This window comes from Dermatophagoides pteronyssinus, unplaced genomic scaffold (assembly GCF_027571235.1).
Source record: "Dermatophagoides pteronyssinus isolate colony J.1.1.1.1 unplaced genomic scaffold, Derpt_VIB-CSIC_2022.12 sq0009, whole genome shotgun sequence".
In the NCBI taxonomy this organism is placed as follows: domain Eukaryota; kingdom Metazoa; phylum Arthropoda; class Arachnida; order Sarcoptiformes; family Pyroglyphidae; genus Dermatophagoides; species Dermatophagoides pteronyssinus.
The window spans coordinates 1,917,178-1,937,291 of NW_027461533.1; the positions used below are offsets into that span (position 1 = coordinate 1,917,178).

General features: G+C 26.3%; 3 protein-coding genes and 1 long non-coding RNA gene across 12 annotated transcripts; 3 read left to right on the forward strand and 1 right to left on the reverse strand.

Moving 5' to 3' along the window:
• Positions 1-59: 59 nt before the first annotated feature.
• LOC142645316 (uncharacterized) lies at positions 60-2,067 on the forward strand. Of its 7 annotated transcripts, none has more exons than XR_012846482.1 (5): positions 64-272; positions 347-399; positions 752-815; positions 871-1,457; positions 1,519-2,067. It is a non-coding gene; the product is annotated as an uncharacterized LOC142645316 (long non-coding RNA). The 7 variants fall into 7 exon arrangements; XR_012846480.1 differs by having other exon boundaries at positions 65-272; positions 347-383; XR_012846477.1 differs by having other exon boundaries at positions 60-272; positions 347-815.
• On the reverse strand, positions 1,771-3,444 carry LOC113791900 (uncharacterized). The gene is made up of 2 exons (XM_027341750.2): positions 2,505-3,444; positions 1,771-2,433 (listed from the first exon to the last, which is right to left on the reverse strand). The coding sequence occupies exons 1-2, from the start codon at positions 2,656-2,658 to the stop codon at positions 2,249-2,251; spliced, it is 339 nt and encodes a 112-aa protein (XP_027197551.1). The 5' UTR covers positions 2,659-3,444; the 3' UTR covers positions 1,771-2,248.
• Positions 3,445-3,575: 131 nt separating this feature from the next.
• Positions 3,576-5,872, forward strand: LOC113791953 (uncharacterized). 3 transcript variants are annotated; one of them, XM_027341805.2, is made up of 4 exons: positions 3,576-3,700; positions 3,780-4,332; positions 4,399-4,996; positions 5,053-5,872. In XM_027341805.2, the coding sequence occupies exons 1-4, from the start codon at positions 3,585-3,587 to the stop codon at positions 5,391-5,393; spliced, it is 1,608 nt and encodes a 535-aa protein (XP_027197606.2). In that variant the 5' UTR covers positions 3,576-3,584; the 3' UTR covers positions 5,394-5,872. The 3 variants fall into 3 exon arrangements, with proteins under 3 accessions (XP_027197606.2, XP_027197607.2, XP_075677410.1); XM_027341806.2 differs by having other exon boundaries at positions 3,578-3,710; XM_075821295.1 differs by lacking the exon at positions 3,576-3,700 and having other exon boundaries at positions 3,707-4,332.
• A 145-nt stretch (positions 5,873-6,017) lies between these two features.
• On the forward strand, positions 6,018-7,754 carry LOC113791812 (uncharacterized). Its single transcript, XM_027341643.2, is given in 4 exon segments — positions 6,018-6,315; positions 6,421-7,059; positions 7,143-7,375; positions 7,377-7,754. Coding segments are annotated over 4 exon segments (1,317 nt in total). The 5' UTR covers positions 6,018-6,161; the 3' UTR covers positions 7,668-7,754.
• The last annotated feature ends 12,360 nt before the right edge of the window (positions 7,755-20,114 follow it).

Genomic DNA, 20,114 nt, shown 5'->3' on the forward strand with positions numbered 1-20,114 from the left:
AGGATTGTTCGAATTCGAACGTTTTTGAGCTTCATAAATAATTCGAAATCTGCGTCGTTTATTTTTCGTTAACGTTGAAACTTGTCTTTGTTGATTTCAATTTCGAAATTGTTTTTAAAAAAATCAAATTCATCTAAATATGATTTGAATCTAAGAAATTCCGCTTTACGAAATCCAAATCAATATATTTCAGCGGAAGTTGGCTCTTTTTCATTTGTTGAAATTGATGATCTAAAAACTTTACTTGATCACTTGATCAATGTGAACAAAAGGTCGGTTATGTGAACTTGCTATGTGTTACTTGATTCTTTCTGATATTATCTTTTTTTCCTGAACTTTTAACCAGAACCTGATGATATGAAATTATTATCGAAACTCTGAAGGCATTTTTTGAATTTGGTTATTTATCGGTCACTTGGATTCAATGATCAAACATTTCAAGATGCGATAAATATCATGAACAGTCGAATCTTGTTCGAATTTCAAATCGATTCATTGATTGATTGTTGTTTTTGCGTTAGAATTTGACTTGGCCACTTGTTGACAGTTGTGATTTTTGACTTTCGCTTTGACTTGGCCACTTTCGACTATTCACTTGATTGTTTCAACTTTTTGATGATATTGGATTCTCTCGACTTGTCAAAATGTTTATCGTTGTCTTAAAATATTTGATCATTGAATGCCAGTTATCGATTGACAACCCAATTCAATAATTGCCATGTTAATTATTACACATTTTGGCTAAATAAAGAATGTGTCATCAAATTAATCAATCATATCTGATTATCCATTTCCAATGTTGGAAAGACGGCAAGGCATGTTTTTAAAATTTTGTTAACAACTCATTCTCACATCTTATATTTTTTTCAGCAAAACTTAATCATCGACTTTGAATAATTTCCTTCCTTGTTTCAAGATTCATTGACGAATCGATGTAACTGGGGCAAGACAAAAATAACACATCCAAGAATTTGATTCATTGAAATCTGTTATGCCATTACTTAAAACTTTAAATATTACTATCCATTACACTACGAAGATTTGAATTATCATGAAGAATTTGAACTTGATCGTTAATTGGTCATTAAGAATCAATGATTAAACTTTTCATGATGAAATTAACATTATGAATAGTCGAGTTATAGTCGAATTTCAAATTGACTTATTCGTTGTCTTTCCCTTCGACTTGCGAATTTCGACTTGGCCTTTTTTGAATTATTCATCCGATTTATTTAACTTGACATTTTGCTGATATTGGCCACTCTCGACTCGACTATTCTAAATGTTGATTGATGTCTTGAAATGTTCAATCAATGATTTCAAATTATCGACTGACGAACAAGTTCAAACACTTTTTCGTTCATCGTTGAACACATTTACCACATGAAGAATTATATGATCGAATGGTCAATTGATAAGATTTCTTATTGTCATCATATAATCATCTTCAATTAACGGTAAATCATTTTATTATTTTCATCAACATTCATTTTAATTATTCATATTCTCACTTATCAGATCGTAACTCTATTCAACATTGAAGATATCGGAAAATTCAATATTCTCAATAACCGAAATGCAGATGGGATCATTCATCTTCATACATTGTGGAAGGATCAAACACAATCTGGCCATTAACACAATCATCTTTGAAAATGACTGACCGAATGAAGATAATTGAATCAAATGCAAATCCCTGGATTCCCGTCGACATCCGTTGGACCATTCAACTTTTGATGATTAATTCCATCAATTGTATCAATTTGAAACTTGTGAACTTATATGATATTTTATTTTTAATTGTTATGAATAATAAATGGATTGAAATTCAAATGAATTTCAATTCAAATTTAAAAAACCACGGTTATTATCGAAAAACGGATATCCATAACAATCACGTGATTTTATCGAGGTAAATCGATTGCCATCGATTTGTCATCGATTGTGATGTCCATTCCCGATTCACGTGAGAGACTTCCATAGGTAGTACCTTTGTTCTATGCATTCAAAATGCTTCTTTGACTGTACAAATTTCTCGTAACTATTTTCTATGCTTCTTCTTTCGCTCTTTTTTTTTGAGTATACTTTTTTGGAGTGTCATCAAAATAAAAATAATTACAACAAAAAAAATCTGGAAAATTCGAACATAATGTACAGACAACAGTTTCGCCATCTGTCCGTGAAAATTTTTATGATTCAATTGAAGGAATGAATGAATTTGATGAAAAAATCGAACGTTCGAAACAAATTACGAAACAATCGAATTAAAACATTGTAGATTATAATATTGTCCTTGTCGTATCATTTTGCATATGAAAGAAGGTTGAAATGTATCCGTATTCAATATTGATATTCGTTGTTGATCCATCGTTGGTAATAATCGATGTTCAATCATATCATTCGTAAACATTTTGTCATTATCCGAATATAATTCTAAGTTATGTTAATGGTAAATAATAATAACAACAATTGAAATCAAACAAAATTCGATTGACTCAACTAACCTTTACTATCGAATTGTCGTTTACCAAAACGTGGTGGAACTTTTAATCGTTCCATTAATTGACTATTTGAACACGAAATAATTTGTATGAACAATTGACCATATAAATAAATGGCGAGAATAAATATTCTCATCGATAATTTTGAAATGAACATTGTTGCTGTTGCTTTTTTTCGATATTGATTTGATCATTTAATATCAAAATTTCTTTTTTTTCAGTAAAAATTTACGAATGGAATGAATTTCCGAATGATGATTTCATCATCGTTAGCTGTTGCCTTTTATACCTGTCTCAAATCTAGAATCACCTTTGTCCATCTATTTTTTTTTGTTCGTTCCAGTAATGGAAATTAATTTTCACATTTTAAAGGTTGTAAACAAATGATGAAAAAAAATTATTTTTCTATTCATTAAATTAATTAGTTCAATCAAGTGTGTGTGTGTGTTTGTGTGCGAAAAGCAATTCAGGAAAACAAAAAACATCGATAATGAAGTTTATTCTCAATTTTTTTTTCAATTTGTTGGAAAATTAATTCGATTCAATTTGAACATTTTGAATATCAAGATAATTAAAAATATTTAATCTCTTGAGACCGAATAGTGGTGATAATCATCAATGTAGTAGTTTTGGGAAAACATTTCAATCAAATTATCCTCATCATTGCTATTCAATTTACTAATCATCATTTTTTTAGACTTTAAACAAACAAAATAGATCAATTCAATTCATTCTCTCTTGAGATCATTAAATTAGGCCAATAAAAGAGTTATTTTCAGATACAGGTACTGTTTTTACATCTTTCTTTTTTTTCTATAGTTAATATCCTTTTTTTTTCCTCGAATATTCATTATAATTTCACAAAAATTTTATCGATATTCATGTTAATATTTAAATTGGATTGGCCATTCAATAAAAAAAAACTTGTTGTAAGTAGCACTATATCACTATATGAATCATGATACACGGAAGATAAAATAGCTAGGAAAAAAATAGCTTTCAATGACGCCATCTTAAATAGCATTTTAGCTTCAAGCATAATATTCGATTCGAGGTCATTGCCATTGTCATTTATTGTGTTAAATGCCAAGAATAAATAAAATTTCTCTTTTATTACTGTTGTGCTTCATCAGAATACGGTGGCTCTGCTATCGATTTTATATTTGGGCGCAGTTTTGTTTGTTTGGCTCACTCGAATCGTTCGTATTGGTGATTTTGTTTGTTGTGTTGTGTTGTGTCAATTACGTATTGTTTTTATTTTTCATTCACAATTTCTAGAAAAAGCACAATGACATCGACCGTATCGGATACATTATCTTATGATCATAAATTCTATCATGGAACGGGTGTTGAAACATCGAAAACAAAAAAAGCAAAAATCTATTCATTCCATGATGATGATGATGATGATGATAATGGCGATTACATGACTGTTGACGATGAAAGCATTAAGAAAATTAGTAATCAAGAATCAAAACCAGCTCGAATACCATTCAAGTATATAAAATCATTCCAACAGTTGTTGAAATCGATTGGCTTCATGAATCTTGATGAGGATGTTTACAAACAACTTCGATCATTGTTTCCATTGTTAAATCATAATAATGACAGCCTAACAATAGCTGAACGTAATTTGGCCAATATTTACAAATGCGATGTCTTTCATGAAGAATGCTTTTTCACATCAAATGATTCAATAACATTTTGCAAACATATTGATGAAAAACATTCGAATCGATCATTGTTTTGTTTTTATTGCAATAAATCTGATGATGACCGACATAAACATTGTTCGAGTGGTTCGAATTGTTTTGAAAACTCCAATGAATTGGTTAGTATTTTTAAAAAATACAATTTGAACATTCTTATCAATATAGATCTTGTATTCATTTTATAGACTGATCACATTACAGAAAAGCATTCATGTTTAGCATACCAATGTAATCTTTGTTTTTATCGTGCATACTCATTCGATCACGTTTTATTTCATCAAGCATTAGAACATTCAAAGAATTTTTTTGAAACAATCAAACGATTGGTATTGGAGAAAAAAGATGAACCAGATCATCAATTGAATGTTTTTGAAAAAACTTTTCTCAATCAAGTTATTCAGGATGTTAAAACAAGCGATGATGAAACCGAAATTGAAGAATCATTTGAAGATCAAATTGATCATTTAGATATATGCAAAATCATCTCTTGCTCAGCCGATAATAACGATGACACTGATTATCAGGATTATATCGATCGTTTTGAATATAAACCCGAATATCAAGATCTTTGGGATTTTGAAAATTATCCACTACATTGTGCATATTGTAATGAAAGCCGTGGCCATTTCAATTATGATGACAATTTGTGGATTCATTTCATCACATGTCATCCTGAACATCCGATTCTTTCATATGATCTACAATCTGAACAAAATCAAATCTCAACTGAAACCAAAGAAAAAGATGTCATTCAAATGATTGATGAACTGCAAAAATTAGTTTGTATGTTAATTTCTATATTAATACTTATTTTTCATCTGTTTTTTTTTGAATTATAGATAAGAATTCATTGCCAAGAATGTATGGAGAGAAAATGATGCTCGATGCATTTGCTTTCTATGGTGATGGTTTGAATCCAATTCCTAAAGGAATGAAAAGAAAACAAAACGAATTGCAAGAGAATATGGTAACACCTGGTGAGCAAAATTCAAATGATCAAACTGGTTTTTTACAAAATAAACGACGTCGAATATTTGAACGATTCATTCCGGAATCGGTTCGCAATAGAGCAAAAACGGCCGTTGGTGTTGCTACCACAGCTGTCGTAGCACTTGGATTCTATCATTTTGCTCAATATTTACCCATCGGTGTCCAACGATTGTTGGAGAATAAACATTAAATACTCATATTGATAATTTGACCAAAGAAAATATATGAAGTAAGCATAAAAATTTGGCATTATCTAATCATTTACATAATTTTCAAATATTGTTTCAAAATAATAATGTAAACAATCAAAACGAAAAAAATAAGAATATATTAAAATATCAAAGCCAAAAAACATTTCATTCTTACGTTTAGGTTTACATTTTAAAATCTTAGATTTTTTTTTATAAATGTTCATTTTATATCCAAAAATTTTTTTTTGTAATTTCATCTTAGTTTTTTTTTGTCACATTCACACACTTACACATTTCCTTTCATATTTTGTATTCCGGACCTATTTTTTCCACTATGAATATCTTAATTTTTTTAACCCTTGATGACGGAAGGATGTAGCGATTTTATTACATTACATAAAATATTTTGTAAAACAATCCTGCTACGGTGGGAAAAAAATTTGAATTTTTTTTCATAATAAAATTATTTCATCATTGACATTAAGGTTTTTTTTAATCCAATTTTTCTTTCATGTTCACGAATATGTAAACAAACAAAACAAACATTCAAGCACATAGTTTTTTTCTTAAATTTAATTATTACAAAATCGAATAAAATGTAATGAATGAAAATTTTATAGGAATAAATTCCGCGTAAAAGTGTTAGACTGTTATTATTAATTTTGTGATTGTGTTTGTTTGCTCTGTTTATGCGTTTTTTCTTTTCTGCTTTATTTTAACGAAAATCAATTTGATATTTAAAAAAATTCTTTTGCTGATTACCGACGATGATGATGATGAATGAAAATGGAATGATTTCAGAACCTGAATCTACTGTAAAAGATGTTTTAAAGAACGAAAAAAAAGTAGACTTGGAATTTGAAAAGAATGTTGATGTTGTTAATGATGAGGATGAGGATGATGACGACGACGAAGACGACGGTATGTATTGGGATTAAATTTTCAATAAATTAAACGATAATGGTCAATGTTGTTTATTTTGTACAATTTATATAATGTTAAACAAAAAAAAATTAACTCTAATAGAATTTGATTCGCAAAGTAGTGATGAAGAAGATACTGAAAGTAAAATTACTGATGATGATGATGATGATGATGACGACGACGATGATGATGGTAACGATGACAGCAGGAAATCTCATGTTTTTGAATGGAATGATGAAGATGATGAATATTTGGAAAAATTTGCCAAATGTTTTATCGAAACAAGTGATGATGATCAGGAATTATTACGAAAAAAATCTAACACAGATAATGTAGCAACAACAAACGTTGCTCAAAACACGAATGTTTCGAATGTTAATAGACGACGTCCGGCAAACAAACGTAATAATACTGTTCATTTTAATGGCTTTCATCGTAATTCCGTAACATATCAACATTATAATCGAACAGCTAACAATTCGAAAAATGAAAATGATAATCCATTTCTAAATGTATGGGGACATCGTACGAATATTGTAGATATGAATGGCCGTATCCATCGTGTAGTTATGGAATTGAATAATTATTTGGCCGTATATAAAGCACGTTATCTTTATTATTTTGATCTTGTTAATGGTAAATATCCACAATTTGTTCGTCGTACTGATCAAAATATGGAAATATGGCGTATGAGTTTTAATATATATGCAACCGGTTTTTCTGATCTAATTGCTCATATTGGTAAGTTTTTTTTTTGAAAATTGATAATTCTCTTTGTATCACTAATTTCCGTTGTAAATCATATAAAAACAATGACAAATAAGGCGAAATTCATGCATTTTATCAGATGGAAATCATTGATAATGAATTAAAATGGGTTTATAAAGATTTTAATTTTTATCCAAACAAAATGCGTTACGGTATACCTGTTCATTCATATGATATTGCCGATATTTATTCACGATTTGTCAAATTTGTTTGTCTCAAGGATAATATTGTCAAAAATTTTCCAAACATTATTGTTAATCAAAATTATTATGTTCATCGAAAATTTCAAGGAAAATTTACATGCAATGAAAAATCGTTTGAATCAAATTTCATTGGCTGAAATCGATGAAGGAGGTGAAAATGGCAATAATGTTAATACGAATGAAAACGATATGATAATCAAAGATGTTCAACAAAATTCAAATGAACAAAAAACAACAATACATAATGATAATAATATTGTTGGAAAAAATGAAGCTTATTCATTTCATGATCGAGCATATCGTTATTGGACAAAATCTACAAATGAAATGAATCGTCGTCGTAATGCGGCTGGTAGTAGTAATTATAACAAACGTTAATGTTTCAATTATTTAAACCTTAAATATATATGGATAGGAGATTATAATGATGATGTTTTATTTTCATTAAAAATATTTCCAAATGAATTTTTGTTGTCAATTTTTTTCTCTGCATTTTTTTTTACAAAAATTATTTTATAATTAGATTGTCATCATGGATTTGTCTATGGTTGAATGGTTGAAAATAACATGCACACACACACACACACAATTCATTCAATCCAAAACATTTAATGTCAAATCTATAATCATCATCATCATCTTCCGATTCTTGAATTTCCGTGAATTTCTTTTCATTCATAGATAAATAAATGAAAAATTACATGAAAATCAAACATCACATTTATAGAATTCAAAACAAAACAAAAAAAAATCAATTCTTTTCTTTACCTGTTTGAATCAACTTTCAATCATTATTCGAAATAGACAATAAAAACAAAATAAACAAACCAAAATAGAGTAAATCGAAACAATTGCAAAAAACAATAATCTAAATATTTAATTCATATGAGATTCAGATTCAAACTTCATGAATGTTTTATGATGTTATTTCGCAAATGATTATAATTATTTCATTCTTCCGACAACATAGATTTAACAACGAATTTGAAACATATGATCATTGATCAATCTATAGTGATCGTTATAAATTTTATTGTTTGATTAAGGAAAAAAAAGAAAACATTGATTGAATAATGATAAAAAATTAATTTTACTTTTTTTTTACTATTCAATTTGATTAAAGCAAAATAATGATAACGATATTCATTGAAAACATAAAGAAAAGAAAAGAAGCCATTTACTTAAGCTCAAATCTCATCATCATAAATTTTCTTATGAAACTTTTTTTCTTTCTTTCTTTTTTTTTTATTTTCTCGCTTGTTATTAGTCGTTATTTTTCTAATTTAATCTCGAATCTCGAATTTCAAATAGATAATTTAAGTTTATTTCTTTTGATCATCATCAGAATAATTATTGCAACCACTTCATTTCAATTGGTTAAAAGTTGTCATTTTTTTTCTTCATTGAATTGATTCTTGAACCAAAAGATTGCATATAATCATCAACAGTAATAACAGAAAAATAAATATAGAGATCAAATTCTTTTTTTTTATTTTTCTATAAATTCGATTACGGAATAATAATAACTACAAGTGATGTCCTTTAATAATAATCACATGAAAGAGAGAAAAAAAACAGAACAAACTAATTCACCGTTCATTCAATGTATGGTTTATAATGATTAAATTACATTGAATTTTCAAGGGTGTCAATTTTCCAAAAATGAATGTCGATTAGGTTTTATTCATGAATTTCATCATCATCTTCTTCATTCGAAAATGTTATTGGTATTTATATATTCTTTGCTTTGTTGTCATCATCTTCATTATTAATAATAATGTTGTAGTGTTTGTTGTAAAGTTATAAATAAAAAAAAAATTCTCGTTTTCTCTCTTTCTAAACATCTTCCATCGATATCAATAATCATAATAATGTTCAATAACATTATGGACCAATGAACACAAACAAACCAATCAAACAAGAAGAGAAATGAGATGATAGTATTGAATTGAAAGTGAAAATAAAAATCGATCTCCAATAACCAAATCATGATTGTTGATTGTTGATTATTATCATCATCATCATCATATTACACAATAGTATATTTTATCCTTGATATTTTTATTATGATCATGATCATGATCATGATGACGATGATAATCGACCAAGAATATTGTGGTAATTATTATTATTATAACAATAATTATTTTCTTTTCCAATCTACTTTATTTTCATTCATTCATACTTGTTGACAGAATTGTGGTGAACACAATTTCCGATATTTATTATTGGACATGGCGGTTATTTGGATTGTAGTGATGATGATGATGATGATGATGATGATGGTAGTTTTTCTGTTGTTGTTGTTGTTGTTGTGTGTTTCAAGTGATAAGAAATTTTTATGTTCATTTCATTTATTTATTTCTATAGGGAAATAAATAATCGCTTTCAGCCATGATTAATGAATTTTCTTTTTTCTTTTTTTTTTTTTCGTGGTTTTTCTTGTTTGCTTGCTTGTATGGATTTAGCTAAAACGTCAATATTCTATTGAGAGAGAGAGAGAATGATGGTTGAATAACGTTGATAATATAATATTTTTTTTTCAATCAATAAATTCAATCGTTTCATTGTATATATATCGGATATTGAAAATGATACATCTTTGATTGGATAGTATCTTCTTTTTTTTATTTTGCTGGTGGTGGTTGGTTTATGATTATGATGATGATGATGATGATATAAATAACAATGAAAAAAAAAATAATATTTTGATCAATCGATTGGATATTTGACATTTTCATAGTCTATCCAATAATAATCAATAGATAGATTATTATCACCTTATAAATTTATCCAACATACGCACACACACCCATTGGTTGATCTAAATTTTACTTGTTTTTTTTATGGCTATCAATTTTATTAGTAATGGAAATGATTAAAACTCTTTCATTTTTTTTTCTTGATCATTCATGACATTCAATAATGACAACAGTTTTGTTGACAGAATCATTCTCCTAATCATTAATATTGTTTGTTTTTTTCTTCACTCTTCCATTTCATTAAAATGATTTGTAGTAATGAAAATCGGTCATTCAAAACATCGATTGAAAATTGAATTTTTATTCGATCGATTTCAGAGAAAAATGTTGTTGTTTTCATTTTGTATTGTTTTGTACTTATTCTCTCTTGTTTTTTTCCGAATAATCAATAATTAATAATAATAATTAATTATGAATAAAAATAATGATCAACAATATTCCGTTTCTCATCGAACCAATGCAAAACAAAAATAAAATTCCTTGTTTTTTTCATTCATCATCATTATCGTCGTTGTTGTTGTTGTTTTCAAACGATTCACGGTGTAGGTGTGTTTTGCTTGTATTCGTTTGAATAAACGGAAAAAAATATGGAAAATCTACACATGTTTTTTTCTTGTTGTTTTTATTGTCTAATTATTATTGATTGTCCAAAACAAAAGATTTGATTAAAATCGTTATTATTATAGATATAATTATCACATTGATAAAATAAAGATTTTATTTTCTCTTGTTTCATTTAAATTATAAATTTTATTGATTTGTTTTTGTTTTTAAGTTTTTAAAAACATTGTTTGAATGTACATTTTCTTTGTATCATTTATTACAATTTTTTTTTTGGATAAAAAATAATGAAACTAGGATTGAAGATCAATAATAAGTGTGTTTGTGTGTATGTGTGCGAAAAAAAAACATTCCAAAAAATGGACATAACATTCATTCATTCGATTCATTTTTTTTGGTTCGGTAAATGTTTGTTGATAATCATCATTATTGTCAAATTGATCATCATCATCATCAACATGATCTTTTGAATTTATTTTTTCTTTTCATTATTTTGCGTTTGTTTATTGTTGTTCAACATCATATCGCGAATGATTGATCGTTTATTTTGTTTCAAACAAAAAAAAAAAAATTCCAAATTGTTCAACAAACTAATCTCTTTCATATATAGAGAGATCATGTTTGTTCAAAACACACACAATAATTGATAAATAAATACTTGTCAAAATAGATTGTTGTCCATTTAATTGTTATTTTTTGTTTTTGTTTTTGAATGGAGAAAAGATCGAAAAATATATGAAGAAAAACAAATGTTTTTTCGTGGATCATATTATCATTATCATCATCATTCACGTTTATAATGATAATTTTTCAAAAAAATGAATAGATTTTTTTTTGGACTCATTCATTTCGGTTTATCAATAATGAATTAATTTAAACAATATTATTTTTTTCCCATTAGCATATTGAAATTAACGGTTTTTGCCTTTGTTTCTGTTTGAGCTCAAAAAATGATTGAATGAATTGGCTAAGCCAAAGATCTGTCAAAGGAAAATAAGTGAAAAAAATCTCACTTTTTTCACTTCATTCAATATCCTTTTAACAAAATTAGACAAATTTTATTCTCACTTTTTCATTAATTCTTTCCATTAATTTAGTTTTACATAATTTGGTTGAATAATTATCATTACTAATGGTCTGATAATGTGGTTGAAATTCTTTCATTCATTCTTCGTAATTGATTAATATGAATATTTGCTTTTTTGAGAAGAAAAAGAGCAAATGCGTATGATAATCATCAACATCATTCCATTTTGTTCAACATTCGAAAAATAAATAATAGAAAAAAACCATTACACCCATCAAATTGATTGTTTTTTTTTAATTGTCAAATACGATTGATTTTCAATTATGCATTTTAAGTATATATTCGTTTTGTTTTAAGCTTCAACACTTAACCACAAAAAAACGATGTTGATATCATTGCAACACGTTTTAAAATCTAAAAATAGTTCATCACCATCATCATTCATTGAACTAAAGTTATCGATATTGTTTTTATTAACTCTTTTTTGCCATTTTCAAACAAATTCTTTGTTTGTTTCCTGAATAGAAACAACACAATCACACACACACACATACAAAATAACAATAATTATTGAAAATCTTTTTTCAACAATAATCAATTGTTAGATCAATTGTAAGAAAAATCTTATTTCAAAAAATTTTTCTTTGGAATAAATTTCAAATTGCAATTCTTCGTAATCTTTTTGTTCTTAACACTTGATTGATAAATGTTTACCAAAAACACAGCAACAACAACAACTTAAGAAATTTTGTTTTGTTTGGTTTTTCACTTAACAGCTTTTTTTCAACATTTTGAATAAATAATGATGTCTGAAATATATATTGATCTATGTAATTCTTTTTTTTTTGTTCTCGAATCAATATTCTATTTTGGTACGATTTTCATTATACGAATAGGGAACAAGGGATTTTACATAAATGTTGATTGTTTTTGTTTTGTTTTGTTTTGTTTCGTTTCGTTTTTGTTGAAAAAATGAAAACGCCAAGAGAATTGAAATAAAAGAATTCAATGAAATATTTTTTCTTTTTCTTTTTTGATATTTTGCAGAATATACATCATAGATATTTATCTCTTATGTAAATAAATATATTGCATGCGTATTGTTGTTTGTCGTTTAATATTCTCACAACTGGGCGATGATAAATAAATAAATAAATAAATAATGCATATGGATATTGTGTTTTTATGTCAATTTTCAACTTTCAATCATGAATCTATTCATCATAAAATGAAAAATAATGAATGATGATAATAATCAGAAAAAAAGATGAAATGATAATAAGTAATTTTGGATACAATCTTTTTATGGTTAATGCCAGTAAACAAAAAATTCATTGTGTTATGTGTTATATTTATCAAATTCATTATCACAGTAGAGTGATTTTTTTGGTTGATGACGATATATTTCTATTGTATCCAAAAAAAATGAAAAAACAAACCGGAAAAATCAGATTTTTGGATCGAAATTCTAGTCGAGTTTTTTTTTTGCTTTTTTAATTACAACAATCATATGATGAAATGAATACATGAAAACAAAAAAAAAAAATTTCATCATTGTCGATGTTAGAAATGAATATTATGCAATGCTATATAAATATAAATATGATGTATTTAATAATGTGATCATCATTATAATAATCTTCATCATCATCATTATCATCGATGATCAATTGATTATCGTCATCATTATTGTTACTATTTAATATTATTATTATTATTATTATTATTTTCGTCATCATCATCATCGATTTTGTTTCTTTTTCTTTTTTAAAAAATTCAATATATATAGATAGGCAGGATATATAAGTTTGCACATGCGAATCTTTTTTTTTCTGGTCTTACATTCATATGATTCATTTCATTTGTTTTTTTTGATATAATATTCTTCATTCAAATTCTTTATTATCGTATACAATCTCACTATACATAATACCCACATGCACACACACATTCGAAAAACTGATGTGCGCTTGTTTAGCGTACATATGCTGGTGGAACATTGCTGTATATCAAATTCAAAAAGATAAATGCATCATCATCCGAACATAGGCATATATATGAAATAACTAACCACCACTAGTATCAAGAAAATATATTTTGTTTTTTGAACTAATCAATCAGTTAGTGAACATACAGAATGTGTGTGTGTATAACAGAGATATACAGAAATGATCAACAGAACAAACGAAAGAAAAAACGCGCGATTCACAAAAATAAAATAATAAAATTCTCTTTAATGTTTAAAAGAATTAGAAGACGAAGAAAAACCTAAAACTTAATCATTTTTATGTTGGCTATTGACAAACACAGACAATACCAACAGTTAGATAAATTTATATGAAAATTGAACAGAATATATTCTGTGTTTGTTTATTTGTTTGTTCATCTATTTGTTTCTTCTCTGGGTTTCCCCTATATCTAATCACAATATAATCAAATGACAATATTCAAATGTTTATGAATGAAACTGTCAACTATTTATTTATATGTGTTTGATATTAGTTTATGTCTGTGTTGTTTTTTTTTGCAATTCAAATACAAATTGAAAGAATAATTTTATTAAAATTCATATTATTATCATATAAATTCATATTATTATCATATTATATCATATAAATGTAAAAGTATGAATTATTCAGGCTATTATTTCGTCATAAATATTTTCGCGTTGCTACTGAATTTAATTATATCAGTTTTTTTATCAAAAAAAAGTTCAACTATTTTACAGAATTAAAAATTCAATGGTTGACCTAACTACCAACCGACCGTCGAAAAAATGTTTATTTTTTTCTTGCGAAACAAATCTGATTTTATAATGTAATCTGTACAACATCAACGATGATAATTCAAACTTATATTCAAGAAAAAAAATGCAATGCATCAAGTTTTTCGTTCTGTAATTCTTTATAAAACACTAGAATTAAAATTTACGGAGATTAATAATGAAAAAAAGTAAATGTCAATGATACATTGTGAATAAGTTTTTTATTATTGTTTTGATGAAAGCGAATGTTGTTTATCTATTTATCCATACTTTTCTTATTAAAAAAAAGTTGAACATTTTTACAAAGAATCAAAGATTGAATTACGTTGATGATAATCGTGTTATTGTGCAAACTTTTTTGATTTTTTTTAAAAGGAAAAAAATAACTTTAACAAGAAAAAAAATCGTTCAACCGATCAACAATCAGTATGTCATTATGATTATATTTTATTTATTTATTTTTCTTATTCTTAAAGCTTGGATGAAAAAGTTTTCGTTGCTACTTTATTCTTTTTACTTGTTTTTTGTTTTGTCTATCTATCTATGGATATATTTTTTTGTTGCAGCTTTCAACTAATTTTCCGTTTTCCATTAACAATATAAGTAGATGTGTGCTTTCTTTTTACTTTGATTTCTTTTCATTTCCTGAAGTTTAAGAGAAAGAGAAGTAAATCATTTTGAAATTTAAAATATTATCCCTTAAATTATCACAAATTTTTGGCCATTTTAAAAAACATTTTTTTTTCGTAGTTTAAAATGAGTTTTGTCTCTTTCAATAGTGAAAAGAAAAATTAGATCAAAATTTAATGAATCGATTTTTTTCTCATTACAAAATCATCATTATTCGATTAGATGATGATGATGTTAATCACTTATGATCTTTGATCTATAATGAATTTTGTTTTCTAGGGATTTTCTTTTGAAATTTTTACCAACAGATTTTTTCTTTTTTTTATTTTTGGTTGATTTTGAAACACATTTTGTCAAAAAAATACTGCATTGCAGTGTTGGATAAAAATATAAATAATACCCGCATATAATCACAGAAATGTAGCTGACAATCCATTTAATTAGAAAAGAAATTTTCAACAAATATTTCAAACAACAATTTCAAAATGTTATTTTTTTCAAATTACAAAAAAAAAAGTAAACAAACATTTGACATTCGATTCCAAACCTTAGAAATAACAGTGTTTATATGTAAAAACATACAAAAATACGACTTGTCAAGTGAGAGTCAAAAACCAGACTGATTCATTTTTATTCATTTCTTTTAAAGTATTTTAAATAAATTCTTTTCATAAATAACGTGATGTTTTTTTCATCCATTTACATCCCCCCGCTTTAAGATTGTAGATTAGGGGAAATTTTGATTATTACAATAGTGTTTTGGATATTATACAATAATTTTTTTTTGTTTTTGTTTAAATGACAGAAATAAATGATATTACATTTGTATGTTGAATAAGAAATTATGTATTAATAATTTTTTTATAATTGTTATGGATGTAATTGTTATTTTTATCGTTAAAAGAAAGAAATGTTATTTTGATGTACATTTTTTTATCATGAATAGTACTGGTTGATTCTTTTAATAATTTTTTTTTTTAATATTTTTTTTATATTCTTTTGATATTTTTTTTTTTTTTAATATTCTTTTGATATTTTTTTTATAATTTTTTTATTTATGTTTTTTTTTGTGTTTGTGGTTTTTTTTTTTTTTTTTTTTTTTTAATAATTTCTTTTATCTAACTTAACTTTACAACTTTCTAGATTACTGACTAACAACAAGATTTGTCATTCTAATCAACTGACTAGTTTCATTATTACTATCTCTTTTTTAACTAAAAATTGATCATAATTGAATAAAACAAAGGACTTTGATTTTGATTATTAATCTATCTATTGATTCTTCATGTTAAAAACTAAAAAGGTCATCTTTTTTCTCTAAACTGCAAATTTAATTGAGAAATTGTTATTTTTTTCTAAACTATTACTAATTATCGTTGCTACGCATAAACGAAACGCTAACATTCTGTACATTATTTAAATGTCTGTTTTGTTTGTGTTTTTGTTATGAATGTTGAACAATTTTTTCACTTAACAGATTGCAGTTTTGTGTAAAACAATTTCATTGTAGTTGCCATATCGATGGTGAATTGAATTGAATTCATTTTAAAATCGTTGGTTTTAAAAAATTTGACAATTTGTATTTTAATTTTTTCTTCATTCTTTTCGAATTAATTTCATATGCTTCTTGCCCGTTAGAAAATAAAATGATTCGTTAGTTGCTTCTTGGGTACTTATTGCCCGTTAGAAAAGAATGGATCTTTATATATTTTTAGGTGCTTCTTGCCCGTTAAAAAAAAAATTAGTTCTTCGGCATTCTAAATAATCATTCAGCATTGATAGATCTTGAGGAATGTCACGGAATCAACTTAAATAATATTCTTCAAAGGTATTTTTCCACAAATTTTCGACAATTGATGTACTTATTGTAATTTACATTAGCACCATAGTGGATTGAAATTGATTGTTATTGATAATGAACAACATTGTTTCACAATAAGGTCAAGAATAGATCATAAACACATTCAAAAAAAAATAGGCAGTTAAAACTTGATAATATTTGGACAACTTATTTGTGGTAGTTAAATTATCATCGGTTAAAACTTCAAACACTATTTTTTTTTTTTAACGGTTGAATCGGATTGTGTTCTGCAAATTTAGACATAATATTCCATCCAAATTTTTTCTGATGTTATCAACAACAAATGATTTTTTTTTCTTCAAGTTATGCTGGCCATGTTATGTATGCACATTGAGATGTTAATTTGTTATCTGTTTTAAAAATTGGTGCACGAGTTTGATTACAATTTTCAAATGCTGCAAATGCCACCAAACAGAAAACAAGATCATGTTCATCAAATCTTTGTAAAACCACAACATTTTCGAGATTCTGATTGTTATTTGACAATAGTTGAAGGGGAATAGATAAATTTCAAATATTAGAAAATTGATTCGGATTATGGAAGGTATAATAAATTTGATCATTAAATTTATGTTTTAGTTGCTGTTTCTGGATATGATTTTTTTTATGGATCATATGATTGATGATGTAATAGTTATTATTGTTGATTAGATTTTGTATCAATCAATGATAATTGTTTTGAAATAATTGATGATGAACAACATTTGTGTTCTATTATATTCACCATAAACACATTCAATGTGTGTATTTACATTGATAATGTTTGAAGCACTTGTAATGATTAAGCTGCTCTTGGTCAAACAGTTTTTTCAACAATGTATACTGATTTAATTTTCAATCGATTCAGTTAACCACATAGCTACCGGAAACAAGCTATAATTTCACCGGAATTATGTTTAGAATATTTCATTCAAATATTTAATGCAAAGCAAATAATTTTGTTGTAATGGCCATATTATCTGGAAGAGGGATATTACTTTTTTCTTATATAACCGAATAAATAACAAATTCATGTGCAACCAGAATTTTGATTGTCGTACCACCATATTTTTTTTAAAGTTCAAATTGCTGTTGATGATGAATTTGTTGAATCATTTTTTTGTGGATTTTTGTGATTAATGTTGTAATTGTTGTGGTTGAATCTGATTAATAACAGTTTAGCCATCATCATTTTGTTGCCAAATTTTCATTTTCATTTTGTTTTGTTGTTGAATAATGATAAAGTAATAATACTCGAATCACTTTGAAAATTTGAAAATCATTTCGAATTACATATTTTATAATGTATGTACGAATACAATGATTTTTTTTTCTCGGAACTTTGTTTTCAAATATTTTGATTTGTTGTTCATATTTTCTTTGATTTAGAAAAGGCATTTGATGATGTTATTACACGTGCTAAATGTTCATCTTCACGTAGATAATTTGCATTTAGATAATATAATGTATTATGCTGTGATTGTTGTTTGATGGAACGAATGATATTTTATTGTTATTATTATTATTATTATCATGCATCAATCATTAATTGATTGCTATTGGTGTTGATCTGATCAGCTTGAATCACTTGTTGTGGTTGTTGTTTGACAACATTATGAACGATGACAAAATAAAGGACAGTAAATTTGTTGTTTTAATTGTTATTATTATTATTATTATTTTCCAATTTACATCAACATCCGTTTGATTGATAATTATTGAATCGGATATGTTTGATCAACACCGAATATTTTTTTTTTGTTCAACGGCTAATAGGCGGTTGAGAATGTATCCGAATCTTGTTGCGATTTTTTTGTTGTTTTAGTTGCAATATAGAAAATATTCTTGAAGTAATTCTGGAAAAGATTTGCGAACCAATCAATAGATTTGGTTGTCGTTGATAATAATTGTTTTCTCATTCAAATACTACTGTTGATCATTATCGATAGTAATAACAAATTTCAAGCACAGCAATCATATTGATAATGTAAAAACTTCAAAGAAATAAGAACAGCAAATAATAGTTGCCAACCTTCATCCCCCCATTTGTGAAATGTCATCTGATTGATCGGATTTAAAATTCGTTTTTTTTTTTTTTTTTTTTTTTGCAACATGTGTCACATAATTTCTGGAATAAAAAAAGTGATGAATCAAATATTTCATCTTCGTTAAAAAAAACCACATATACGAATCATATCCGATTATTCTTGTCGATTGTCTGATTTTGAATCATTGTTAGTCATGGATACATCTGAAAATGATTTAAAATTTCCTAAACATAATTTATGAAATATCTTCAGCCAATATTGGTAATAATTTTTATTGTATTCGATATTCATATTTGTCCACCATGTTTATTATGGTTAATTTGAATTTCGTCATCGTATAGTTTATTTTGACAACTTTCAATAAAAAATTTTGAAATGTTTGAGATAAAATTACTCATCGATATCATTCGATGTATTCATACATGAAATATGCATTCGATTTTTTTTTTTATAACAGTTTCAATTGTTCAATACCATTTCCTTCATTATCGAGTTGTCCAACCATATTCTTGACAAATAATATGATGTTAAACCATCGGTTACAATGATATGATGGAAGAAATCAAAATTATGATGTTCTTTAGTCATTTCGGATACTTTAATGTTGACATTGAATTCGATAGATTATTATTAAAATTTATAATCAAGTATAGATTCTGAAATAATTTGATAATTTCTTGAATATATTTTAAAGATAAAATTTAGATTTTGACCATTATGATGATGATGTTGATACATCTTGGTTCAATGATAGTGGATTATTCAATGAAATTGAAATGGGTATTTTGATTAATTAATTCACTTTGGAGAAAACAGGTAGTAAACAATCGATTGTTTTTTTTTTTTTTTTGTTTATTCGGTTCTCCGTATGGGACATGTAAAAAAAAAATTTGATAGTAAATTTGCCCTTAGTTGTTTTCATTTTCACCTCTCTGTTTGCTGTTGATCATTATGATCTTAACATTGTTAACAAGGGCATTTTAATTAAGATCCAAATGGAACATTCAATAAGGTCATAAATCTATCAATTGCTTGATGCATTTCTCAGCGATTCATCGGTTTAAAATTCTTTTTTTTTTTCAGAATATACTGAATTAAGCACAAGATAAAAACGAAATTCACTGTAGATGAGTGTGACTTATGAGTCAACAATGATCATCAAAATAAACAGTGAAGCTGATGAGGTGGTTTAA

Excerpts from the sequence above, each read along its gene's own strand:
- LOC113791900 (XM_027341750.2), bottom strand. The coding sequence starts at position 2,658 with ATGTTCATTTCAAAATTATCGATGAGAATATTTATTCTCGCCATTTAT. Across the intron at positions 2,434-2,504 it reads ACGACAATTCGATAGTAAAG|AATTATATTCGGATAATGAC; the intron begins GTTAGTTGAGTC and ends AACATAACTTAG.
- LOC113791953 (XM_027341805.2), top strand. The coding sequence starts at position 3,585 with ATGCCAAGAATAAATAAAATTTCTCTTTTATTACTGTTGTGCTTCATC. Across the intron at positions 3,701-3,779 it reads TTGTTTGGCTCACTCGAATC|AAAAAGCACAATGACATCGA; the intron begins GTTCGTATTGGT and ends CACAATTTCTAG. Across the intron at positions 4,333-4,398 it reads TTGAAAACTCCAATGAATTG|ACTGATCACATTACAGAAAA; the intron begins GTTAGTATTTTT and ends TTCATTTTATAG.